This window comes from Neolamprologus multifasciatus, chromosome 15, assembly GCF_963576455.1.
Source record: "Neolamprologus multifasciatus chromosome 15, fNeoMul1.2, whole genome shotgun sequence".
In the NCBI taxonomy this organism is placed as follows: Eukaryota; Metazoa; Chordata; class Actinopteri; order Cichliformes; family Cichlidae; genus Neolamprologus; species Neolamprologus multifasciatus.
This window is the reverse complement of record NC_140453.1, coordinates 5,040,615-5,067,014: the sequence shown is the minus strand read 5'-3', so window position 1 is coordinate 5,067,014 and position 26,400 is coordinate 5,040,615. Positions and strand designations below refer to the sequence as shown.

The 26,400-nt window shown below is 40.4% G+C and overlaps 2 protein-coding genes across 7 annotated transcripts in view; both read right to left on the bottom strand.

Annotated features, from left to right (window-relative positions):
* Positions 1 to 156: 156 nt before the first annotated feature.
* yy1b (YY1 transcription factor b) lies at positions 157 to 5,140 on the bottom strand. Of its 2 annotated transcripts, none has more exons than XM_085131785.1 (5): positions 4,426 to 5,140; positions 3,090 to 3,252; positions 1,945 to 2,005; positions 1,351 to 1,509; positions 157 to 1,014 (listed from the first exon to the last, which is right to left on the bottom strand). In XM_085131785.1, exons 1-5 carry the CDS (start codon positions 4,961 to 4,963, stop codon positions 832 to 834), a joined length of 1,104 nt encoding a protein of 367 aa, XP_084987911.1. In that variant the 5' UTR covers positions 4,964 to 5,140; the 3' UTR covers positions 157 to 831. The 2 variants fall into 2 exon arrangements, with proteins under 2 accessions (XP_084987911.1, XP_084987912.1); XM_085131786.1 differs by having other exon boundaries at positions 3,090 to 3,240; positions 4,426 to 5,138.
* Positions 5,141 to 6,517: 1,377 nt separating this feature from the next.
* evlb (Enah/Vasp-like b) overlaps positions 6,518 to 26,400 on the bottom strand; it is a 57,845-nt gene continuing 37,962 nt past the window's right edge. For 3 of the 5 annotated variants that reach the window (XM_085131781.1, XM_085131779.1, XM_085131783.1), the window contains exons 2-13: positions 26,018 to 26,186; positions 23,117 to 23,294; positions 15,479 to 15,545; positions 11,986 to 12,053; positions 11,566 to 11,807; positions 11,305 to 11,402; positions 11,111 to 11,150; positions 10,714 to 10,765; positions 9,545 to 9,602; positions 9,399 to 9,459; positions 9,223 to 9,280; positions 7,524 to 7,605 (exon numbers count right to left, since the gene is read on the bottom strand). In XM_085131781.1, coding sequence (XP_084987907.1) covers positions 7,568 to 7,605; positions 9,223 to 9,280; positions 9,399 to 9,459; positions 9,545 to 9,602; positions 10,714 to 10,765; positions 11,111 to 11,150; positions 11,305 to 11,402; positions 11,566 to 11,807; positions 11,986 to 12,053; positions 15,479 to 15,545; positions 23,117 to 23,294; positions 26,018 to 26,186 — 1,129 coding nt within the window. In that variant the 3' untranslated portion in view covers positions 7,524 to 7,567. Of the gene's footprint in view, positions 7,497 to 7,523; positions 7,606 to 9,222; positions 9,281 to 9,398; positions 9,460 to 9,544; positions 9,603 to 10,713; positions 10,766 to 11,110; positions 11,151 to 11,304; positions 11,403 to 11,565; positions 11,808 to 11,985; positions 12,054 to 15,478; positions 15,546 to 23,116; positions 23,295 to 26,017; positions 26,187 to 26,400 lie in introns of those variants that run through there. The other 2 variants (XM_085131784.1, XM_085131780.1) reach the window with 2 other exon arrangements.

Here is a 26,400-nt window from a genome sequence, read left to right as displayed (position 1 = left end):
GCAGTCAATTCAAAGCACGCTTCAGGTAATTTGACTGTGACAGGCTCTGAGTGAGATCATATTACTTGTTCATCTGTGTAAAGACGGTTCTTAGAAAATATAAAGCAACTCATGACTAAAGTTTAATCGGTTAACACTTTAAATCACACCTCTATCTATGTCTACTGAATTTTAATACAGCCATACAATACAAGTATACAAGGTTATTCTGTGGTTAGAGAAAAATACAACCGAAGAAGGTGTGAAAATGCAAAGATACAGCTGTTTTGTTTTTTAAACTTTGTATACATGTGAAACAGGTCAAACAAGTCTTGAGGCCTCTTCTTTTGTATCATAGGTACGATCTCTTAATGCAGGAGAAAAAAACCAAAACAAAACACAATTATACTAAACACAGCCTGAGTCAAGTGTACAATATGCACACTTGAGGGAAATAAAAGCAATGCGACGAAATAAAAATACTAATAGCCCGCTGCTTCTCTGATCACTCCGGTAAAAATAAGTCTCTGATGTTTGTCCATGGGTTCCATCTTCTGGCAGCTGAGTGCCACTGGAGAGACGAAGGGACTGTGCTGGCTGGGGCTTTAGGGAATAGTCACTGCGTTTCTCATCCAATATGACAGCAGAAGAAGAAGAAAGGGGGCTCAGGAAAAACCAGCTGAATTTCAGTGTTCTAAGTCTTTTAATCTGTCAGATTTTTAATATAAATCAATAAGTCTCAAGCTTCTCATTCCATCTTCAAACGAGGTCTCACGTGTGTCGCTAGAATGCTCTTTTTTTTTCTCTTTCTTCTTTTTTCGTCTTCGTGACTCGACGCTGACGGATACGTTCTCATTGGTTATTTTTGGCTTTGGCGTGTGTGAGAATGTGAGACTTTAGGTTGGTTGACTGGGCGAATTTCTTATTGCAGCCGTCGAAAGGGCAGACGTAGGGCCGGTCTCCAGTGTGGATCCGCACGTGCGTGCGCAGGTTGAAGTCCAGAGAAAACCTTTTCCCGCAGCCTTCGAAGGTGCACTGAGGGTAGATGAGAGGAGCAGAGGAATGATTAAACAGTGCGTCTTTAAAACCTTCCACAGCAATGGTCTCATTTCGATGAAAATTTGTCAGTGTTTATTCAGAATCACTTGTTAAAATCACTCAAGCAGAAATTGTCTGAAAAGATTTTAAACAATTCCAGCCGGTGTCATTTACCCACCAAAGATAAACTTTTACTGACATTTGGTGGGTGAATCTCATCAGGGAGAAATTACTTAGCCCATTTTCCTTCACTTGAATTAAGCACCCTGCAGTGCTGAGTTTATAAGCTTTATATGGAAAGTCTGTGCGTGTGTGTGTGTGTGTGTGGACAACCTGGAAGGGTTTCTCCCCTGTGTGAACGAGTTGATGGCGCTTGAGCTTGGAGCTCTCAACAAAGGCCTTGCCGCACTCTGCGCAAACGTGCACACGGGGTCCGTGGGTGTGGAGATGCTTCCTCATGGCCGAGTTATCCCTGAACATCTTTGTGCAGCCCTGAAGGAGCGAAGAAGCAGTTAGTAAGGCGCTTTGCAGCAAGGTTCAGGTTTTCTCTGCAAATGCATGCTTAAAGGGAGCTCAGCATTTTCTGCAGTTTCTCTGACACATCTTTAAATTGTGAAAAACAGAGGGATAGAGTAAGAGTGCCCTTATTCTCTCCTGAAGCGATTATGTACTCTTAAAAGCCTCACACTGAAGTAGCAAGCAGCTCACGGAGCGTACAAAACCCATTTACATTAGCTAATTCAGATAAGGCCTGATTGTTCTAGTGCACACATAAAAATCAATACACTCAAGTGCTTTTAAATAACCTTCAGTGAAATTTCCAATTACACGGAAAGCAACAAAGTGCAAGACTTTTAAACCCATCAGGAGCTATGAGCTCCGTTCTGCCAGAACAGTGACAAGGAGGGACACCATCAATGAACTCACTTTATGAGGGCAAGCTATCGTGCGGGGGGCATCGTCCTCTTTGACTTTCCTGGGTTTCATTCTGCAAATAAAAAAAATAAAGAAATAAGCTCCTGTGTTATCTTCACGTCCAGGTTACACCAGATTATACCAGATTATAGATTAACTTGACTCCTAAAGGACATTTACACGCATTTAAAAGACCCACATAATGAAAACAGCAAGACCAATTACAGGTATACATCTATTTACAAATGAACACTGGTACGCTTAAAGTAAAATCCAACTAATGTCATATTTACAGGCCTTTTAAACACCTTGTCATGGTTTTTGAGACACAGAGTCAAAAAAACAACAACAAAAAACTCAACTAAAAGGGGCAACTGAAACATCAACAGAGACTAAAACAGACTGATATCAACAGTTAAGTAAACGTCAGATCAACCGTGCACTGATTTCACAGCAACTAGTCTCACCATTATAAACTTCTTAGACCTGGTAAATAATATACCACAGCATTATTATTGTTCTTTGCAAATAAGTAACTAAACTAAACACAAAAAAGAAACAACTCCTTCAGATTTAACTGTTGCACTGTTTTGATAGAATAAGAAAATCAACTAGACAATGTTAGGCAATAACAAACAATTAATTTAAAAAAAGAAAAACCTCACAAAATGACCCACTGGACACTGAATGGTGCACCACGGGCTTTTGTGATCAACTAATCATCATTTTATAACAAAACATAATATAATAAGGGTAAACAGAAAGCCTCTCTTTGGTCTGATTTGGTAACAACATCCTAGCTTCTCCAGTAAGCACTCTACACATGGCCTAATCCACTTGTGCACAAACATTAAACAGAGAAAATAATCACAAGGCATGTTTGTGTAATACCCGACACAGTTTTTAAATCCTAATTACATTTTGTAACCAAACCTTGACATTTTAATTCTTGGGAGGAAAACTAAGGAAAAAAACTCCAGAGTTTAGTAGAGTGCAGCTAAAATTTACCCTGTGTGTTTTTGACCTTTCAGACTCATGGCATTCGTGAGCAGCGGTATTGTTGTGCATATTCATCAGAACTGTGTGGACAGTGTAAACAGGTCTGTTTACAGCTGGGAATGACTGACACAGGGGTCCTGGCACACACACACACTCACCTGGCAAACTCAGCCAGCTGTTTTGGGTCTGAAAGGTCGATCCCCGGGATACCACCAGGGGGCAGCTTCTTCCCCGTCATGTACTCGGAGTAATCCGGAGGAGAGTTCTCCCCGACGATCTGCTCTTCCACCACCGATTCATGGTCAATGTCTTTATTGTCATCTAGAAACACATTACAGAGACTGAACCGATAACATATTGGTGTTACCCTGGCTACAAGCCTCAGGAGGCTGGAAACATGTGCCCCCTGGTTTTTTTTATAATTACCCAGGAGAAATGAATATAAAAGCACATATTCACATTAGGGTGTTTACCTGTTATTCACCTTACGGCTACCTTTACTTTGCAAACTCTAACTTGTTAATTTTTTCTTAATTCAAATAAGTATCTTGTTTACAATAGTTTTGTTTTCAATAGATTATGCAAACTGGGAATTAATTCCATGTTTGAAATATGTTAAACAAAAATAATTCAAATGAGATAAAACACAAACACAAAGAGACACTAACACACAAACACATAACAAGATAAGCGTGCAAATAAGATGTGCATGTGTGTAAATGACTCCTACTCACTACCAACCAGCAGAGAGCACTAAAAATAGATGACTGCGGTGTCCACTCAGAAAACATATAGACAAGTATATTGCTAAAAGTTATACTAATAAACAGTTCTTTATATAGTTTGTGTAATATAAATCACAGGCACAGATAATATGAGCTCTCGTTTGGGCCATAAAAGCCTTTTATGCGATTATAAATTCCCACCTGCTCAGTATCACTCTGCACCTAGCCTAATGGAGCTAGCCTTATGCAGGAGCAGAGCTGTCTGGTTAACTAGCAGCAACACTAGCAGCCAGAGCTAACTGCTAAACAGCTCCCGACTCATAATATAAGCGAATATCACACAGTAGACACCTAGGTACTGTATCAGTTGCTTTTGTGCATTTAAAGTGCCACAATTTCGCGGCCTAAAGAGAAGAAAACCTCCCGAAACCCAGCTGCTTCTCTCTCACTCCCCCGAGCACCGCCGCCATCTCTGCCTGGCCACGACTATCGCCATTTTTTCGGGGCCGCCGCCATACTTACTCGTCTCGGGGAATATGGCGGCGCCCAGCAACACCTAAAACATGGCCTCCCTTCAAAACAAAAACATTTCGATATACTACAGCGGGGGTTTGGATCGAAAAATTGTGTTACACGTCGCTTCTGACGGAAGTGCGACGGAGCACTCCAGGAACTAGTCTGGTGCAGCAGGACAACGCCCTGGTAATGAGGCCTCATGCAACGGCTAACAACGGAGCTGTTAAAACACAGCTAGGCTAAGGTTACTTACCCGATGCCCACATTGTAACAGAAAATTCCCCCTCCAGTGTCTTTATTTGCACCTGCTTCTGTTCCCATTTTCTTCCGCCGGCCTCAGCGCCGCTTAAATAGCTCTTTTTGCCCGCTTTCTTCCCACCAGTGCCGCCTCCTCGTTTCACCCGTCCCAGTGAGCTCTTCCCAGCCACAGTCACTAAAGTCTGCTCAATATACTCGTCCTCCACCCCAGGAGCCGGCACCGGGATGAGGATCTGGTCCTCGAACCCTCCACCGCCGTCCGTATGCAGGTCCGAGTCATCCCCACCGACCACCTCCTCCCGGGTCTGGACTAGGATAACCTCCTGGTGGTGGTGGATCGAGCTGGGGTCGTCCGTGACCAGTGGCTGGAGCGCGATCATGGGCTGCCCGTCGTCGTCGTCATCCCCGCCGACCACCGTGGTCTCGATAGTTTCCACCGGTATAGTCTCTACCTCTATCTCGTGGAGCTCCACAATCTCGGCCGGCATCTCCGAGCCGTCTGTCTCAATGTACAGCGTATCTCCGGATGCCATGTTGAAATTCGCCAGCTTGTCTCTCTCATTCACGCCGTGTTGTGCTCCTTTTAGGACCTCACAAACACACTCACACACCCCCTGCTCTGCTCCTGCCGCTGTCTCTTCTCCCTCTTCGATAACAACTCTCTTCACTCCGTCCCACGCCAGTTCTCGTCGCCACTATCCTCTGTCACAAGGAAACATCGCGAGACTTCACCGAACCCAGCGATAACAGTGCTACTAGCGATAGTGGGGGTTCCCAAAGTTCGTAAACATGAGGTTATACACAGTTTCTGGTTTAGTTGCACAAACAGGGTGACAATTTATTATCATTATTAATAATAATATTAATTTGTGTTGTTATTAATACTATGACAAATGCACAGTTTCACTTGTGCTAATATTACTGCAAATATTTCTGAACCTCACCTGATTTATGCAACATTAATCAAATGATAATTGCTTCTAAAATACAGCAAATCACTGGGTAGAGCAAGGAGATTCCAAATGTACTTAAAAAAGGGCAACAAACAAAATAGGCAACTTAAAAAAATGTGTTTTTGATGGGCATAGGTGATATTTATATTTTTTCCTGGTTTAACTTTATCAACTATACATCACAAATGAATTTTGTTTGTTTGTTTTTTTTAAGTATAAAAAGTAACCCAACAAAATAAAATATAAAAATATAAGATATATTGAGATTTCTAGCTCTGTAACCTGTGACCTCAAGCATACATCCAGTCTTCTATTGAGCCTTTGCAAACTGTAGTCTAAGTTTCCTGTGTGTATCTGACTAGTGACACCAGGTGTGGTCTTATGCTGCTCTGGCCCATCTACTTCAAGGCTTGATGCGTTGTGTGTTCAGAGATGTTCTTTTGTGCACCGTGGCTGTAGCAAGCGGGTGAGTGTATATGTTTGAGCGATGAGAACAAAGTGGTCCTTCACACCTGCTGGCCTCACTAATCAGAACGTGTCGAGTACAGCGGCTTGGACAGCCGTGGTGTAGCACGGCAGCTGGTGCAGCTGGTGCGGTGTTTGCACTCAGAAGTTATGAAGTTTTATCAGTGAACAACAACCCTGCAGTTCATGTTGTGTCTTGATGGGCTTTTTATGTGGGTTGATTCATTCTTTTGAAAACAGCAATATAAACAAAGATGTGAAAATAACTACACAGCTCACTATGAAAGGTTTTAAAAAGCAATCTTCATATAATGATAGTAATAATATTTAGTGAATACTGTATTTTGTAAATGTGGTCTTTAAGGAACACGTCACACTCCAGTGGTTGAATTGTGAATGGTCTCATCACCAAATCATATGTAAAAACTGTATCACATAACTGATCGTTGACTGAATATCTCTGCAGGGACATTCATTACACGAACAGGCTACACAAATGTGCACTTTAAAAACACACTGAGACTGCACAAAAGCGCTCACATGTGTTTCAGCAGCAGTAATTTATGGCACCTGTTTCAATGACAGCAGATTTCTGTGTTGCGGAGACAAAAACTGCAAAGAACCAAAACGACCACACAAAAGGAAAGAGACCACCTCATTTATCCAAGACGTGTTTTACAGTTTATTTCGATTCATTTTAAACTTCCGTTATATTTTTTTGCTTTTTGTCGTTGTTCTCAAACCAGGAAGCACTTTGTCGTAAAAGGAGAGAATAAAATGAACAATACTTCACCATATCCTTGCAGCCAATAAACATTTTATTAACAACATGGTCACAAATACTCGGGTGTATTTAATTATTTTTATTATTTTCTCTTTTTTTAGTGTTTATTTTTTTGGATTTCATAAGATTGCAATATCCAAAATTTGTGTTTACTCCAACATCGGTTTCAGTTCAAGGTCTGTTTTTTATGTTTTGTCTTGTTTTTTTTTCTGCCATGGTTCCACACATAACTGTGAAAAGGATAAAAAATCTTTAAAAAATATTTTATATCAGGTGAAGAGAAAAAAGAGAGGATGATCTTGCAAATGCATCTAAAAAAAAACAAAGAAAACAACAAAATGAAAACAACCGATATAAAATTTAAAACACTGACATAAAGTGATGTGCAATATTATATCCACATTATCATTACTATCATATTCTCATTATTATTTCCTCATTATTATCATTGCCCCTACTACCCTACTACTATTACTCATTACTGACATCACGCTGACAATCATAAGAATGATAGTAATAATAATGAAAGTGACAGTAATGACGATTTAAAAAACAAATCTGTGAAAAAGTAAAGCAATTAAAATCATAGCATCAAATATCCTTTGGACCAAAGACAGAGGAGAGAACTGGGCAAACAAACAGACAAAGAAATGAGAGCAACCGGTGCGAGAGTGCGCCCCATTCACGTATTCCTCTCAGAAACAAACAAATCAAATGTTACACAGACACGTCTGAGGTGTTACAGCAACGTTTGCACCAGTGCTTCAACACCGCAGCTGAACGGGATGAGTAGATGTCACAGTTTGGGCCTCCCTTCCTGACTCCGCCTCCTCCTCCTCTTCTTCTTTAGGGCCCCGGCAGCTGCTGCAGGAGCAATGGTTTGAAAAAAAGGTGGCTCACGTCTGGGAGGGGGGGGGGGGGGTCGCTCTGAAAGATTATGTTGTGCTAACTCGACTGAGTTCATGTCTAATGGCTGTAAGGAGAGAGAAAAAAGTGTGTCATATTTGAGAGCTCTACATCATCAGTGTGGTTTATTTTTGCTTCCTGACAAAACTGATGTATACTGTCAGACACATGCAGTGCTACTGTGAGCAATAACCTGCACAAAAATAGCAAAACTGATACAATTCAAAACTCATATGTGCATTAATTTAATTTCTTCCTTTTTAAATTCGTTTTTTAATTTGTTAAGCTTAAAATATTAGTACAGGTTACATTTCACAACATATCTTCACCACTGGATACACATCTTTGAGTAAATCTGATCATTTTCTGCTCATCCTGTGTTGTTGCTCTTGCACAGCTACACTACAGACTTTAACACTTTAACATTGCCAAACAAAGTAAAACTTAAAAAGTTACTTAGTGATTTTACTTACATCAATATATATTTTGGATGTAATTATTCTGTGGGATATTTCACCATTGTTATTATTGTGAATACTTTGGCCTATTTGTGTACTGAATGCCATATGTAGTGGATTTTTAGATAGTTAAACTAAAAGAAGAAGCTGCTCTCAGCTCCTCTTTTATTCCTAAAAACACAGAAGCCAGTGTTTATTCAATTACCATTATTATGTTGTATTTTTGCTAGTTTTTATTACAATGCTTTATATGATATATAATGATATGGTACTTGTATAGAATTGTTTTTGGTATGTTTATTAATGTATTTATTGATAATCTGCTTATTAGTTTTAGTCTTAATTTTGTTTGTAATTCATGAAAAAAATGAAGAAGTTAATTAAGAAGTTGCAGAATAGATTCTGCTATACAGACACAAGAAGTTGTTTTTCTTTTTTGTTTACCACGGGAAAAAAATTGCCGCAAAGTATCCTGATTTTTGGATTTTGGAGGATTTTATTTTTCCTCTGTATCTTATTTTATTTTGTAAGTACAGTAGTAGTTCATAAGTAGTTTTGTACGATTTCAGCTATTTTTTCCCACTTAACTAAAATTAATTTTCTTTGCTTCCAGTTTAATTTTTCACTTAATCTTAGTATACTATAATAATCTTATAACCAACATGCCTTCAATCTGTCATGCATATGTGTTCTTACATTGTACTTAGAAAACCTTTTAGTTAATCAACACTGTTATTTTCTACTGAGACTTTTATTATAACATTCTCTAGATATTATTTAATAAACGTGCTGATGTCACTAAATGTCAAATGTTAAATATTATGCATGTAGGCTATTTAAGAGTTGAACAATGTGCAATTTAGCAATGTATATCCTCTTCGTGAGCAATGGTAAACTTATTGGGATAATATTAAACAGATTAGCACATAACGACGACAAAAATAATATTAATAGTTATTATTATTATTATAATAATGTCTTAAAGGGATTCATCTTTTTCTTGTGCAAGTAACAAATTCAAATATTCAAGATACTGCTTTTGTAGAGTTTTAAATCCATTTGTACTTTTCTGTGAATCTAGTGCAACCTAGTGGTTACACATGTGTATAACTATCAAACTCCCACAATTCCGCTGGATAGGCTTCCTTTTAAATATTCATTAACATGAATTAGGAGAGAGAAAATGATCCTCCTCAGGTTCTCAAGAGAAGATTAAACCAACCTACCATCGATGATTTCGTCCTTCACTTTGTGCAATTCACGAAACACCTCTTCCAATATTTCCTGTTGAAGCACAAACGAGTAACTCGTAAAACATCACCAATTGATTGCTTTACCGTGGAAACGAGCTCATACTTTTAACAAAATAGCAAAACATTTTGCTGGGTAATGCTTTCTTTACCTGTTTCATTCTATCGAGGTCTAACGAGTCTGTGTCACCACCACTCCCTGCAGGTCGTGCTCTGCGTAACACAAAATAATTCTCTGTCACACTAGCTGTTACTGTATTGCTTCACAGTGACAAGCAGTGGGGATTCCCTTTCTCACCTCGAAGCCATTGCCCTGTCTGCAGAGTTTGCTCGGTCCCAGGGCTTCTTTGCTCCGTCTAGACGACAAAGGAAAAAGATCAGATAAAAAAAAAACGAGAGAGAAAAAAAGTCATACATGCATTTCTGGATTTATCATTGCTCTGAAATCCCATTTGCTATCAGGATTTTTAAAAACTTGTAATAGTTCTACTATCATGAGAAACGGTGATACCACACCTAAATAAAACCAAAATAGCTCTGTGACAATAAAGTGATGTTAAACATGCTGTAATGATTTGTTAGTATCATGTCGATATCAGCACCTTCAGTTCTGAAGGCAAAAGGAGATCAAACCCAGTACTGGTGTAACTAATGAAGTGGCGATTTAAAAACAAACAAACAAAAAAACCTTAATTCCAAACTTCTGTACATGTTAAAAGTTATTTTTTTCTTTCTCTTAGAAATGTTTGTGGATCTGCTTCTAATATTTTTACTTTTCCGTCCCACACCTTTTTCATGTGTTTCAAACGTGGTTTGTAACTGCGTTTAGTCAAAGGAGCTTGCAAAGAAAAGCGTCTGGACTCCTTTAAGTTGCTTGAAGACGTTTCACCTCTCATCCGAGAAGCTTCTTCACCTAGGCTAAGGCGATTAGAGCAGCGGTCCCCAACCCCCGGGCCTCGGACCGGTACCGGTCCGTGAGTCGTTTGGTACCGGGCCACGAGAGTTGAGGCTCAGGTGTGAAATGTATAGTTTTCAGGGTTTTTATCGGTTTTTATCGTTTACTCGGTTTTCCTGGGTCTTTTCACGTGTGTTATGAATAAATTTTCTTTTTTTCGGTACCGGTACTAGTTTTATTTTGTTGTATTTATCCGCGACACCTTAAAGGCCGGTCCATAAAAATATTGTCGGGCATAAACCGGTCCGTGGCGCAAAAAAGGTTGGAGACCGCTGGATTAGAGGATCATCAGGGGGTCCTTTTGTCCCTCTGTGGGGGGACACTCCCACTAGGTTTAAATCTGGGACTCCTCACCATTTGACCTTAGAACTGAAGAAGCTTCTCGGATGAGAGGTGAAACATCTTCAAGCAACTTAAAGAAGTCCAGACGCTTTTCTTTGCAAGCTCCTTTGACTACAATGACCTGGATGACTGAGAACCTTCACAGACGTAACTGCGTTTAGTTTTCTCACCCGTTGCGTTCTGTCCACTCCGAGTGCTGGGCGACGGAGAATTTGGGTCATCCTAGAGAAGCACAATGAAATCGGTAAGCATCACTCCCAATACCACGAATGCTATTATCCTCGTTAGCGAGCCAGCAGTTTGATGCAGAATATTCTGCAAATATCAGTCTCACCTGTGTGAAACCAGGCTTCTTTAATCTGATTTCCTTGTGATTAATGATTATCACTGAGCTTTTATCATCATTTCTCGATGTTTCCATCACAACACAAATGATAACAATAATCATTATCACGCTTATATAATCAGCATCAACATTATCCTGATCCCTGCCTAAACCGTAAATCACAGAGCGAGCCGTGATCAGCTTCATGAATTGCAAACCATCTCTGTTTCGCACGCACTTACATTTTGGCTGTCCTCGGGCTTCTCTGAAGCTGCTTTCCTTCTGGAGGAAAGAAGAAGCCTCAAGTGAGAAAAAGGAATTTCACTGAAATTCCAGAATGAACTAAACAAAAAACCTAAAGATTTCTGTGACCAGTTGTATCTAATATAGTAACAGTATATGAGTGAAAAAGACCTTTGGCCTGTATGGATCTGACCTTCGTGCCAACAGAGCATTCATCTCCTCCATCAGTCCTCCACTCCCCCCACTTGTTCGGTTAGCTTCATTTTTGGCACCTGAAGAGCTGTCATCAGGCTGAAGAAAGTAGAGGGAAAAAAGGACAACTGTGCATTACTCCCTGCTATGTGCAAATCATGAACATTTTAAAGTATGTCAGTCAAATCTGAAGGAGATAATCCAGCTATATCCCGCATGGTTTACAGAAATTTCATCCAAACATCATAAAGTGTCGCCTCACTCTTTGAACACGGCGTAGTTTGGCTCCAGCAATCATAGCCGCAAGACCTGTCGGCGCAGAGGTCTCATCCCCGTGGCTTCCTAAGGGCAGTGGAGGAGGGAGAGGAGGTTGCGGCGCCCCTGCTGACGGTGGCGGCGGGCCTGGCGGTGGTGGAGGAGGAGGTGGGCCGCCCATGTTCACCGGTGGAGGTACTACTGGTGGGGCAACGGAGAGCACAGCAGGATGGCCTTGGAAAGGAGAACCTAGAAGAAAAGTGCAGCGAGTGATTGAAACACAGTCGCATTGTGCAATATTTATCCACACTTACACCTGTGTGGGTTCAGATGCACTTAGGCGAAGACGTGGACCATTTTTAGATTGAATGAAAGAACTATTTTTACCAGCTGAACTTTAGCTGACCCGTGCACTTCGTGTGAGTACCTGAGTTGGAGGACCGTCGCTCCCGCTCCATGTGCGCCTGCATCTGCTGCTGTTGCTCCATCATTTGCCTGCAGAGACAGGAAGGATCACAGCTGCTCACTTAATATCAAACATGTCAAATCTTGTCCTAAAATCTGACAGTTTACCCACCTACAGAAAGAGTTCAGAAAACCATCGCACAGTAATAGACAGAGAAATGTCCACTTGCCTCAAAGATGAGCTATCGCCATTAGGTTTTGATTTCAAATGTTCCAACTGCTCGATCCAATATTTATCAGATATTAAAGCTCCACACATGTAACTTCTTTTGGGTTATTTCTTCTTAAGTCATAATCATCGTTTGTGTCAGGTAGTTTCTGTCACAGCCCCCGGGTTTGGAGTTTGGTATTCTTCTATAATATTTAGATTATGGGATGGATTCTACTATAGTTTCTTTTTTTAAATTTATTTATAGTTTAGTTTCATGTTTGTTTCATTATCATTCCAGGATTTTGAGTTCCTATTAAGTTTTGTATTCTCATCTACATAATACGCGTTTTCTTGTTGGTTTCTATATGATGATGTTTAGTTTTTAAGGATACTTGGCGTTTAGCTATTGTTAAACTGGAAAGGTAGTTTCTGTTAGCGTTTAGAGTTTGTTGCTTATATCTGATTCCCTGTATTTTGGTTTATTTCTCCCATCACCCCCAGTATTGCTGTGTGTGTGTGTATGAGTTAGTTAGTGGCTCAGTATTTAGTTAGTTTCTTCCTGGTTTACTTTGTTAGTTTGTGTCTCTTTTACTTCTCATGTGTAATTACCTTGATTGGTTCCAGCCGTGTCTCATTAACCTGATGTGTCCGCTTCCTATGATTACATAATGTGTGTATAAATAGTCCTTCCCTGCCATTGAGTCTTTGCCAGTGTCTGTCTGTTTTCATTTGGTAACTCTGGGCGTAGGAAACTCGCTTTCCAGTGCGTGGCCCAGGTGAGCTCTTTGGAATCACATCGGAAATGAGGCAAAACAACACAAAAAACTGTGTAATTATTTGAAACATGTTTTTCTTTGGAGTTTTAACTAAAAGTCACTACCTTAATTGCTGTTGTCTAGTATAAAGTCTAATGAGACCACTGTACAAACTGCACTCAAGCTCTAACAGATGGTTTTTCTTGCACGCTGTCACCGTGAGTCACAGGTTTGAAATCACATCCCAACATGGTAACACTTAACAAAGATGGACACAAAAACCTGCTTGCTTACTAAAAAAATCGACTCAGAAATACCTGATTTCACAAATAATCCTCCAATAACTTAAATTAATAGGAACAAATGAATTACTACTAAGCATTCACTTTACTTGAGGTAATAGCGAGGTAATGAGGAACCACTGTGATCTGCTTAATAAGACACATGAATGGCTTTGTATTAGTTATTAATTAACGACTCATAAAGAAAGTGAAGAGCTATATTATATTGACAGGTAATTATTAAATAATTATTACCCAATGAGCCAGAATTATCTTCCAGCTGGGTCTTTAATAAATAATCATCTACTGTACAGCCCTTGATTAGGGCTAATTATGAAGGTGCTGATGAATGCCTCCCAGATCATTCCTGATTTGTTCTTCACCTGCTCTTTAGTAAGTAAACGAGTTTTTGTGTCTTATATCACACAGTGTGCCCATCTCCTGCTCCTCATTCATCCAAGCCAACATCCCTTTTCTCCTCGATCTTTATCCCTCCTATCTCATTACATCTCTGTCTTTGATTTTCAGGAGATATGCGATGTGACATCTGAGGCAGCAACCTGTCTGATGTGACAGCAGCGTGCGCACAGCAGGAGCAGAGGTGCTTAGTAAACAACGGTTCTCTGAAATTAATTTGCTTCCGCTGACCGGCACGCAAACGCACTCAATCTCCCCTCACAATCGCAGACATAATCCTTTGTGGCAGAGGAACAGTTCATCCGACGTGGGGATCAGACAGAGCCATAATTCCCTACATATTTGTTCTCTTAAGTACTGGCATTCGGCATTTAGATGAACCAGCAGGCGGAGCTGAAATAAGTTTAAAAACAGCAACAAAGACCTCGTTGTGTCCGAGTCCGTCTCTGAAGTGGAGAGAGGAACAGCAGGCGCAGTGGAAGAAATGCAAGCCACAGTGTAAACCGTGGAAATGGCCTTAAGGGTCATTTTGAATACTGCTTATCCACTACTTTGTATATTTTAATCTGCCACTATGATTTAGAAAACGGGGACTACTTGTGTTTTAGCCATTACTGTAAAACTTTCAGTCTTTATCATTGTGACCCACTGGAAGGTAGGAGGGATACAGAGGACAGTAAGAGGAGGGGAGGGATGAGTTTTGCTTCTGTTCACAAGAGACTGTGATCCTTCACTAAAAATCTTCTTCTCATGGATGACAAGATACTAATTTTCTCCCACTTTTTTGGCACCACAGTTCATTCAGATCATTTTTCTGATTGCAAAAGCTGCCAGACAAGGTGGGTTTAAAAATAAATAAATAAATAATCTGCTAACAGGGGTTCATGTTACATAGACTGCCTTGCAAAGAAGGAGAAAACGTCTTTTTTAACCCTTTAAGACCTACCATAGAACCAAGTCCGCCAGAGCTGATATTATATTTTTACATGTTGTGGAGCCATTTTTGGGAGCATTTCAAGTTGCTATACATCAATACAACCATTACAGCCTAAATTTGAATAATATGCATGCATTAAGTGCATAGTAATTACATAAATCACATAAAAAAAATGCAATAAACTACAAAAAAATTGAAAATCGTTTTTGTTTTTTAACATATATTTCTGGTTAGAGAAATTTAAGAGGCTTATCCCTCAAAACTGTAAATACAAAAAAGTTGCACAAAATAGTTTCCCACCACAGGAAATTTATTTTGAGTGTCTTCATAGTTTTATTTTTGAAATACACCAATTTTTATACACTGCAGGAAAAACGAAAATAAATATTATAATGCAAATTTGCAAAAAAACAGCATATGCATCAAAATAAACTATTTCCAGCAGTGCAATATGAGTCTTAAGCATCCCAGAAACGACACAAAGTCATAAAGTCAAACATAACTTTTAAAAACACCAGTATAGGCTCATAAGGCCCTGATGGTAAAAAACTACATTTCCGCAAAATGACGTCACTTCCGGTGTCGGGCAGGTCATGGCGGACATGCAAAAGTTCGCGCTGATGGACGTAGGAAGTGTTACGAACAGCTGATCGGATCAGCAAAGCGTGTTTCTGGAATATTATGTTTTTGTTGCTGCAAGTGCTTTTTATGCAGTTTTTGCAAATCTATATGTGGAAGGAAACTGTGACCGAGGACAAGCTGATGGCATAAGATGTAAGTACAACTCCTCCGGTTTCATATGCAAAAAAAATTATTGCGCTAGCTTACGTGGTTGCAGAGCTACTGGGATTTAAAAATAGTTACGCAAAACGGAGCGTGCCCGCTCTGACTGGTTTTAAAGGGTTAAATGATACCTTGCTCTCTGAGCTTCTATCTCATCTGAAGTCGGTCCATTCTGGACGTGGCGCTGGAGAGCTGGACCTAAAGATGCAAATGAAAACAGAAAGAAAGGAAAAGACACAGATAGAGTGAAGTTGACCTTAATGTTTCATTATCAGCACTATTATGTCAGTTAAAATTAGTGCCAGTCAAGATAATTAACTATAAAATCACAAGGAACGTAACAGCGGCTGATCATTATGTTGTCTCATTTCCATAATAAGTAATGTGCAGTGAAAAGCGTGATAATCCCCGACTTCATGCAAATGAGCTTAAACTCATTCATGCACTTTTACTGTTGGAGGGGAGCAGAAGATGTCCTGCTGCAACGCTGTTCTTCTGTTTACTCCTGCGCTCTTTTAGAGACAAGTCATTTGATTCGTAATGCTGCAGTGAGGCGACATCTGAGAGCGGCCTTCTCTTAAATTTTTAAATTCACACAAATGTCAATATGAGCACAAACGCATGCGAGCGCACAAACAAATGTCAGCCAGAGCCCCGCGAGTACTTCTGGGGTGAAATACAACTTGCCGACGGGTTTATGCATCACCAAAACTAGAAACAGAGCGGCTGAGCTGCTCTTTCTAAACAGATGAACCTAATTGAGAACAGAGGAAATTCTGTCAGCTGTGGTTACAGACTCAGTAAAAACAAACCATTGTGGCATCTCCTTTGGTGAATGAGGCTCAAAATCAAATATACTGTATGCGAGAGTCATTATTGTCTGAGCTACAAGGCTTTTGGTATCTAATCCTTTTACTACCATAAGTGAGATCTGCAGATAGAGCAAGAAAGGAAATGCAATTAATTGAACACATGATAAGACTTCAACTTGGGGTTTACAATTAAATCAGATGTCAATGTCAAGGATGTTCCCATGACTGAATTCCTCTGGATTAAGGAAGTAAGGAGGAATCTTGTGGTGTTTTTTTGGTTACTTTTTGGTTGATTTATGATCACTTCCCTTTAAACCTAATCAAGAGTTGTAAAAGTGTTTGAAATAGGCATAAAACTCTATAGACCATGTTCCCTTTTGTCTACGTAAAGATGTCCCTTACATAACAGTTTTATGGCTCTACATAGTCAGCTTGTTTTCAGGGTCACTGCTCACTGACGATTCTCTCCACTGCTCACATCTCTAATGGAATAGACTCTGGCTGATGGTGCTAATGGCTGCTATTGATCAAGTAACAGAAACCCAAAAATACAACGATGGCAAAAGCCCTGAGTCATGCCTGCTATCAGACACCGTCCTACACACATGCATGGTGTTTGATCTTAGATCCAGGTTTTGTCCAGAACAGGTTTAGACCCAACAAAATTGAATTTACTAATAAATGCCCGTGCATGCTTGGCCTGTTTGTGGTGTTGCATGTGAAATTAAAATGCATTTTTATCACGTGTCATATAAACAAACAATGTAAACAATTTTAGCCCAATGCTAAGTGGCTGATGGGCAACCTGACGGCATCATAATATATACCTGAAGTTTTAAAGCTATATGTGAGATGTTACTGTAATTATATAAAAATCATATGGTGCTTCTATAAGGTGTTACAGGCTCATAAATACTAAAAACAGGTTATTTTAGCCGACTGCTATGTAGTTGCTAGGCAACATGAAGACATTACAATCTGATGTAGATAAGAACCTTCAGGGAAGGAGCTGGCAGACAACCAAACCAACACACAGACAGAGCTTTTTGTGTATTATAGTGACCTGCTGAACTCCTTTCCCTGTCTCTAAAGGAGAGGGCAGCTACAGTTCATTTCCGCGATCTCGTTCTTTTGGTCACTACCCAGAGTTCATGACCATAGGTAAGGGTAGGGACGTAGATCAATATGTAAATCGAGAGCTTTGGACCAGCACAGCATTGAATTGAACTGAACTGAACCTCAAACCAGCAGTTTTTGGTTGACAAATTAATGACTTAAGCAACAAAACTGGTGTTGACTGCTGGTTAGACTCCAGCAGAAGACCCAAATCCGCTTTGAGGTTGCTTCAGGAAGGCGTACAACTCTGCCAAATCAAACACGAGGAGCTACCTCGTAGCTCCAGCTACGCTGTGGGGACCTTTTGTAAAAAGCAAGCGGCTGAAAGGAACTTCTTCATAAATTGGTGTATTACAGTACAAGTGCACAATAACGTGCACAATTTAACATCTTTTTTGTTTTAACCTATGTGTCATGGCAGGGTGAATATTTTACAAAGGACCCCAGAGCAGATAGGAGACGGAACACAAACCAAAAGCGAGCCTTTAACGTTAAGGTAAAAACAGAAACGACTATTAAACTGATAACAGGCTATGACAACTATGAAACTGTGACAAAACTGTGAACCCTACGACGAGACTATGGAGTGGCATAATGGATGACCTGACAATAAGTGAACAGAAACACACAGACTAAATACACACAAGGGGTAATCAGGGGGAGTGGAAACACACGAGGAAACAGCTGGCACAAATGAACCTAATGACGTCACAGGGAAAGCGAACCTAAACACAATGACAAAGACACACCAGGCTCTTTCAAAATAAAGCAGGAAACACTGAGAACATACAATAATCCAAGAATACAACTAAAATACATAAAAAAAACTGGGTCGCAGGCCCAGTGCCGTCACACTATCACTGCAAAAGTAAAATGTTGATTTCAGAATATATTGAAGAGAAAAACGACCCCATCGACTGATAGAGGATAGAGGACTCAAAAGAGATGTTTAGTTGGATTTATTTCTACTAGATGAGTAACAGAGCCTGCCAAGTTCAATTCAATTCAATTTTATTTATATAGCAGCAAATCACAACAACAGTTGCCTTAATGTGCTTTATATTGTAACGCAAAGACCCTACATACAGAAAAAAACCAACAATCAGACAACACCCTATGAGCAACCACTTGGTGACAGTGGGAAGGAAAACCCTCTTTTAACAGGAAGAAACCTCCAGCAGAACCAGGTTTAGGGAGGGGTTACTAACACAAAAGCTATTCTACATGTTTGAAAAAGGCCACTCACTACAACAGAGTATTGCACTGCTTTAACTGGTATATATGATCCATTTGAGTGTGTTTACCTTATTCAGCTAATGATTCCTGACTGACTCTGCCATTTACTGGATTATAATAACACAATAAAAGCCATTAACACACAAAAACTACACACACAAACTCAAAATCAGAATTGTCACGCAGATGTTTGCACACACAGAGTTTTTTTTTTTACCTACACGACATGCCGAAGAAGAGAAACCGGCTGCAGCAAACACAGAGGCACTGACAGACCCACTCCCTCCTAACCATCTCTTGCCTTCAGCTCCTCTTCCTCTCCCTCCTCCTTTTCTTCTCCATTCATCATCGCCCTCACTATCTCTCTCTCTCACACACCTCACATGCCTGCCTTTCCCTCCTCCTCCCATCCTACCTCACCAACAGTATCATCTGTCATCTTCTTGAAACTAACACCAGGAGCGGCAGCAGCACAGCGAGAATATCCGCTTAATGTTTCAAAAGGTCGACTTTGTCTCTAGGCTACGCGGCCTAATGCTGCTTAGCCACGCAAATATTACAGTGAGATGATCCACGTGCACTCCAGGTTTACATCAAGGCTCAAACATGTGGGGGGGCGGGGATGAAAAGTTACTAAGTAACAAAAGTGTTTCTTTGTCACATAGTAACAAAAGCTTATTCTTTAGTTGGTGTTTGGGTGTCATGTGACAAGATGGCAAATGGCCAGTGCTCTAATTAGCTCCAGAACAACAACAGTGCCAAGCAGTTGCGTCCCCACATGCCACCAGAACATCATCAGCACTTCCCAGCATTGATTTGCTAAGTCTCTGAAGGTCTAGTGGATGAGTGCAAAACCAACCTCCAGTGATTCCCTTTAATCAATAGTTGATCAATCAATAGTTTCATATCATACAAGGATTTCTCTGGTGGGCCTGAGAGGTCAGTGACCCCCAAAGTTTAGAGTGTTAATGCAGGTGTTCAGTTGGGTGGCTGGATGCTGACCACAGCATATGACTCGCATCCTTTTCTGTATGTCTTCCTGGAATAGACGACTCCGATCATAAATGGATCACACAGTGATCCATTTATGGTATAATAATTTATAGGGAGTCGAGAGTTTAAATATTCCCTTTATCTTGTCACCTGTCAGGTCTTAAAAATGGCTTATTTTGGCTAATACCATTTTATGAAATGTTAAACAATCATATTTTTATTCCATTAATGACTTATCTTACTTCCAAAATATGAGTTCATTTGGCACTTTTGGTTATCACTTTTACACAGTGATCACTTTTTACAAGTGACTGGTTACATCTTTCTGTAAAACCCAGAGAAAATAGGCCTGGAAAGAAATAAGAATAAACAGTGCTCGGCTGTTTCATATGTTCCTTTTTGATCCCCTCTTCAGTTTTATATCCTACATTATGTAATATTTCCTCTCTAAAAGTGAAAGAAATTTTAAGGACAAAAGGTCAGGTTTTGACTTCCTTACCACTAGAGGGTGTTAGGCACAAGCAAGGAACACCCATGTTCTGGTTTCAGCTTTACAAAGTGTGAACGTGTCTTGTGTAATCAGCTGGAGAGCATGGATATGCAAAAATCAGGTCCTGTGCCATGCTGAGAAATAAAAATAGGAAACAACATACCGGCATAAACTAATTTCCTAATTCTCCCCCTTGATCACGCACTTGTGCGTAAATATAAACGTTGATCTGTGCGTGTTATGATACGACCTTTGTGAGCGCTGTATCATGGCAAGCTGGTAGCACTGAGATGCTATCAGTCTCTCTATCTGTCAGATGTGCACATCCTTCCCCAGCGTGTTTGCGCACTTGTGTTTGGCTGCTGTCACTCGAGCCTCTTTGTTCCCCATCCCATGTTATTAGGCAGATGAAAAGATCTGCTCTCTAGAACGGGGCCCGAGGGAGATCTTCTCAATGACTCACTCTAATTAAGAGGCTGGAGGGGACTGCAGGGGGAAACATGCCGCCGCCGCTGCTGCTGCTGCTGGAGTAATAACTGGCAAGCTGTGACAGTCACTCTGCCTCTCAGTCGCTCCTCAGTTTACATTTGTCTGTCTCTCTTTCTCACACACATATACACAGAACTCTGGAGGATTGAGGTTGCCTGTCTTGTATGTATACTCGCTGCTGAAGCCTTTAAATAGAACCTTTTGCAGACGTTTTGGCTTACAGCAGGAAAAACACAGATGGAAACAATAACACTGACGACAGCTCTGTTTCCACTGATGTGTCCCAGCAAGCCCTGGTGGGGATCACAATGAAATGCAGCTTTATTAATTAAATAATTACATTTGTGTCTGTCTGCATGTCAGATAGCTCTATATTTGATCTATAATAGATTAAAGAATTAATCTTATTGCTAAGCCCCCAGTGAAGTGATGTCATGACAGATTGATGTGATGATGTCAGAGTCTCTAATTGCCCCTTGGAAGACAGTGAGAAAGTTTTCAGTGTGACAAATATTTTATCAATCCTCCAAGTGACTAATTTAGGCTCAGCCCCAACCTTATAAACAGTGCAGCTGCATTCAAACAAAACTATCAATGAGCCACGGGGTCAGCTTCATGATCGCTAATATGCAAACTGTCGTTTCTCCTGCTGAAGACTCCACATCCAGATGAAGAGAGTCAACCTTCTGTGATATCCAGACAACTTCAAGTATGGCTACTATTTTTAGATCACTTTCCGCAGGAAACCTTTCCTGCCTCTTCCGTAATTTCACCATGAGTCTCAGACCTGCACATCTTTTATTTCAGCTTGACTGAACACTCCGTTGCTGAGTCTACGGTTGTTAGGTCTGTGCTATATCGCATCCTCTGCAATGATACAGGTGGAAATTTCTATGTGAAATAAAAAATATACTGCAATATCCGAAGTGCCGAAGTGTATCTGAGAGCTCGGATGACAATTTATTACATAAAAGGGAGCTACTTCAACAACTTCCAATGAATCGCAGTGCTCTGCAAAATATTTCAGGGAAATCTGTTAAAGATGGAAATGGAAAGAGTGTTTCAGCACATGAGGCAAAAACACCCTGAATGCAAGAAGGGTACAAAGGAGGAGATAATAGGAACAGCTGATGATATGTGACCATGTGAATACAGGGTCAGTATTGCCAATACCGATACTAATACTTTCAACCTATAAAGGCAGCTTATATAGGAGGAAAGCAGCTTCTCATTTAATGACCACTAAATCAGTGTGACTTTTAATTTGAAAAATAATTAGCTAACACAACAAAACACACCTTTGAACTTTTAATGTATTTTGAAACTGGGTTTGTAGGAGACCTGGAATCACTTCAGGCCAGTTTCTGTTGTTTAAATGTGCTTTAAATAAATAAAATAGATGTGACAGTGAATAAAAAACGGGCATGTTTGAGGTATACTTTTTAATTTCATGAAAAAACAGTTTATTTAACACAGTTGAGTGGGCTACATACTGAACTTAGAGGATAGATACAAAGTATCAATCCTACGATGCTGGTATCGATCTGATACCAGCATTAGTATCGATACTATCAATATTTGGATTGATGTGTCCACCTCTAGTGGGACCCAAATGTAAGCAAATGATCCCATCAAGCAAAGCTGAAGGCTGAACTCAAAACAACAGGAGGAGCAAACAATGGGTGGAATACGTGATAGAAAAGCAAGGCGTGGCAGTAAAGACCACACTTCAATGCTTTTCAGCATACTTCTTTCTTTATTCTCAGTTGCTTGTTTATTACGGTTCCCGGCTGCAGCTTCTCAGTTTGCAGCCACATGTAATGGAAAAACATTCACTCAGGATCCATTTCACTCTTATATGCAGGGGAGGCGTGACGAGCTGATGCACCTCAGGTGTGTCAGCCTTCTCCACAGCCGCGCCACAAACCACGCCCGCCAAACAAGGCTTTAAGCAGCTGATTAAAAAGCCCAACCCAATCATGCAGGCTCCTGAAGAGTTACAAGGTTAAATGTGTTATTATTATTGTTAAAGTGTTAAGCAGTCATTTTACACTTTTACTTTGAAATTTCAAGGGTAAACACAACCTAGGCTACTTTTGTGTTCACATTTCAATAGATTTACACTTAAAATAAGGAAATGTGCAGCAACTTAGTGAAAAAGTTGCTCTTTTTAAAATTACTACAAACATCAGTAAAGCATTCAGTATTGTGATATGATTTTGCCACTATATCGCCCACTCTTATGGGCTATGATTCAGCAGCTTTCAGCAGTTAAGCAGCCCACTGTTCAGAGCTACACTCTGAATTTTGCTCGACACTAATTTGCACCACACTACCCATCTACACGTGTACATCAACAATGTAAGGGGGTGGTTATCGTCTCTGCTGGTTCATAGAAAGTTCAGGGAGAGCTAATCTCACATACCCATGCTGACATGACATTTGAACCCATTTTAACCATTTTGCCCGCCGTGTTAAGTCACACATGTTCAGCCCTGTTTTGTGAATTAAAAGTGTTTATCTGAGAGAAATAAAGTGGAGCTAACTGTCGAGTAATAAAATGAAATAAGAAGACATCCTCCATTTCTCAAGTGTGTGTGCATGTGTGCGTCTTGTACTGTGGGGAAACGCACCTCCATCCTGAGCACTGAGGACGTTGAGGGCAAAGAGCATAGCATTGGAGAAGGTGGTGGCCTCCTCCTTGCTGGCGAAGTTGAGGCCATAGACCTGCCTGGCGTCCCTCCACTGGTGGAAGGTTGGTGTGGCCTGGTTGTACTTGAGACCCTTCACTATTGAGTAGTTGATGACCACCTTTGAAGGACAAGAGGAGAATGCAGGAAAGGCAGTCGTCAGTTAGGAAAAACTGGAAAGTATTTCGCTTTTATCGGAGAGTTTTTATTTTTCAAGGTTATTTCTCTTTTTTTTTTTTTATCTGAAAAATGATTCAAATCCACAGATGGCAGCGCGCCCATAGACATACAACACGGTCATAACTTGCATTGTTTGGAAGGATTTGTGGATTCTGAGTGAGCTGTGTTTTGCGCCACTATAAAGATAAAACATTTTTGTGTCTGAGAGCAGCACAGCTTGTAATTGTCATTGTGTTTCTCATTTTTATGTTGCTTACATCACGAGCTGTAACTTAGAAGAAACACAGCTGTGAAAAACTGCTGTTGTTTATATCTTGTTTTTCCACAGCTACCCACTGACATCTACTTAACTCAATTCTTTTGAGTTTAATTCCAAAATTCACAATAACATCTGAAGAGAAGACATCTGTATCGTGTTCTCTTTAATACTTAGTCCCTGCTGTGTGATTTTATATCCAACTGAGTGAGTTTATTCGATTAAGTTTTATTTCTATAGCGCCAAATCACAACGACAACTACCTGAAGGCACTTTATATTGTAAGGTCTCGACCCTAAAAAAATACAAAGAAAATAAAGAAAACTCCAACTATCATATGACCCCCAATGAGCACGTGCTTTGGCAACAGTGGAAAAGAAAAACTCCCTTTTAACAGGAAGAAACCTCCAGCAGAACCAGGCTCAGGGAGGGGCAGCCGGTTGGGAGTATGGGGAAGAATACGGCACAAAGACGTGCTGTGGAAGAGAGACAGAGATTAATAATAACTAATAATTAAATGCAGAGAGGTGTATAAACACACAGTGAGGGAAAAAGGTGTGTTGTTTGTCGTGTTATTTCCTGTTTTATTTTGTAGGTTATTTCCTCAGGTGTTTTTATTTCCTTCCTATCTTAATTTGCTTCATTCAGCTCAAAACAGTGACCACTCTGGTCTGACCTGCGGCATCAGCAACACATTTTCATCCAGAGAACCACCATTTTTCCCCTCTTTCCTCTTCCTGATCATTCACTGTGAACTAGAGATAATTGTGTGGGAAAGTCAGAGTAAATCAGTCGTTTCTGAAATACACAAACCAGCCCATCTGGCACCAATCCGGTCGTTAAGTGATGACGTGACGAATCCTGCTTCCGGGCCTAAAGTAGTCTGCGTTTAATATGGCTTTTGTGTTATTAACATGTTTAATGTTTTGTATTTTCTTCTATTTAATCTCAAAAAGCTCCTAAAACAGTCAGTGATCACTGTTTTAGCTTTTATTACCGCTAATCATTTATTTAAGCTCAGTTTTTAAAACCTTAGGATCTAACTACAGCCCAGCCCATGCAGCAGTATATGAATGACTAACCTCCCATTGTGGATGGATTATCTCAGTTGTTCTCCTGGCTGAAGTTTGGTCCTTTTACAGCATCCTGCCATGCGATTACATTTGTTCCTGACCACCGAGAACACTCACGTTAACTTTTATCGAGTGGAAAAAAAAGTTAGCTTGTTTATATTATGCTAACATAGCTGTGTCGCTAGCGGTCCCGTAGCACATCATTATATACCAGCTAGCCAAACTTCAGTAACCCTACAAACGTCACTGCTGTTTAAATTTCTGTCTTCATTTATGTTGGAAGTGATAACAGAGCTGTACGTTTTAATTTGTTTCCAAAACCCCGCAGTCAGGACATGCTATATTGTATTTAGATAGAAGCTAGCAAGCTAACTTCCTGCTAACTTCTAACTCCGTTAAATGTCATAAATTCCGTTTTCATGGATGCCTGGATGTTAAACTCAATTGTTACACCTGGTAGAGCAGAATGCTGATCATTTTATTAAAGATGAAAGACAGTTTTTAACTCTCAGTAATGCCATAGTGATCGTTTGATATATGGACCTGCAGCGGAGTTTAGGCCCAGACACGGCTAGTGACGTCAGACTTAACGACCGGATAGCCATGTCATGTTCAGAATCACTTAAATCACCTTTCTTCACCATTATGTTGCACACTGATTCAGTTTGAACTTCAGCAGCCCAAGTCTTAGTGTCTTAATGCAATCAGCTGTCTGGCGTAGGTTCTGTTAGTTAACCTTTTTTTTTAATGAGTTGTTTAATATTTAACTTTTGAAATGATACTTGATAGCCCTGCAAAAGCCTGACAACCTGTCCAGGGTATTCCCCAGCCTCTCGTCCTATGGCAGCTGGTTTAGGCTCCAATCCTCCAGATTCCCCCACCCCCAAAAAAAGAAAAAAAAGAAAAAGTTATCCCGTTGGCTATTTAATCTCCATTTTCATTTTCTGAATCTTTGTAGGTTTTCTGCCACTTTCAGACATCTTTGTAGTTGTCAGTTTTTGATTACTGCTGTGCTTGATAACCCCGCTGTTTACATGTGTTCCACGTCTTATCGCCAAACACGTCTACGGCGGTGCAAAAGAGCCGAGTGCTAATGAGCTGTTGCCGTTGGAGAGGCTGACAGACGGTGAAGAAGATTTTACTCAAGTCACAGCGGAGGCGGGTGAGCTTTAAGATTTCACGAGGTTTGAAGCACGCACACACACAGACTTTGACTGAAGAAATCTTTAAGACTTCATTGGTTCTCACTCTCCTTCAGTATAGTCAAGTCACAATCCAGACTATTTGCAATCCTCCCACAGCAACAAGTTTACCTCCAGCATCTGCACTTCTTACCTGCTGGTCCTGCAGTTTGACTCCCACCACTCTGAAGGTATTGTTGGCAGTGTTGTGGTAGATGTTGATGCGGCTGAATCCCTGCTGGCCAGGCTTGATGGGCACCCACTTCTTGCTGGTGTCATCGTAGACCATGACAGAGGCCCGCGCCTGGCAGATACTCTGCTCACTGGAGGAGACATTAAAACAAAGAAGAGAGAAACAGGGCGAGTTGGTCATATGTGGGGAACAGAGAGTTTATCAGCTCCAGAGTTAATCCCAAAGCAGCTTCGCCCCTCTTTCTCTTCTTTCTAGTTTGTGGTGTCATTGCTTTAGCTTGTGACTGGACGTAGACATTTCCCTTCTTAACCCCTCTAGTCTAGATATCAGAAACCACTAAAAAT

Coding starts and splice junctions, on each gene's coding strand:
- yy1b (XM_085131785.1), bottom strand. CDS start 4,963: ATGGCATCCGGAGATACGCTGTACATTGAGACAGACGGCTCGGAGATG. Junction 3,253..4,425: donor TGTTACAATGTGGGCATCGG/GTAAGTAACCTT, acceptor ATGTGTTTCTAG/ATGACAATAAAGACATTGAC. Junction 1,510..1,944: donor CGATAGCTTGCCCTCATAAA/GTGAGTTCATTG, acceptor TCGCTCCTTCAG/GGCTGCACAAAGATGTTCAG.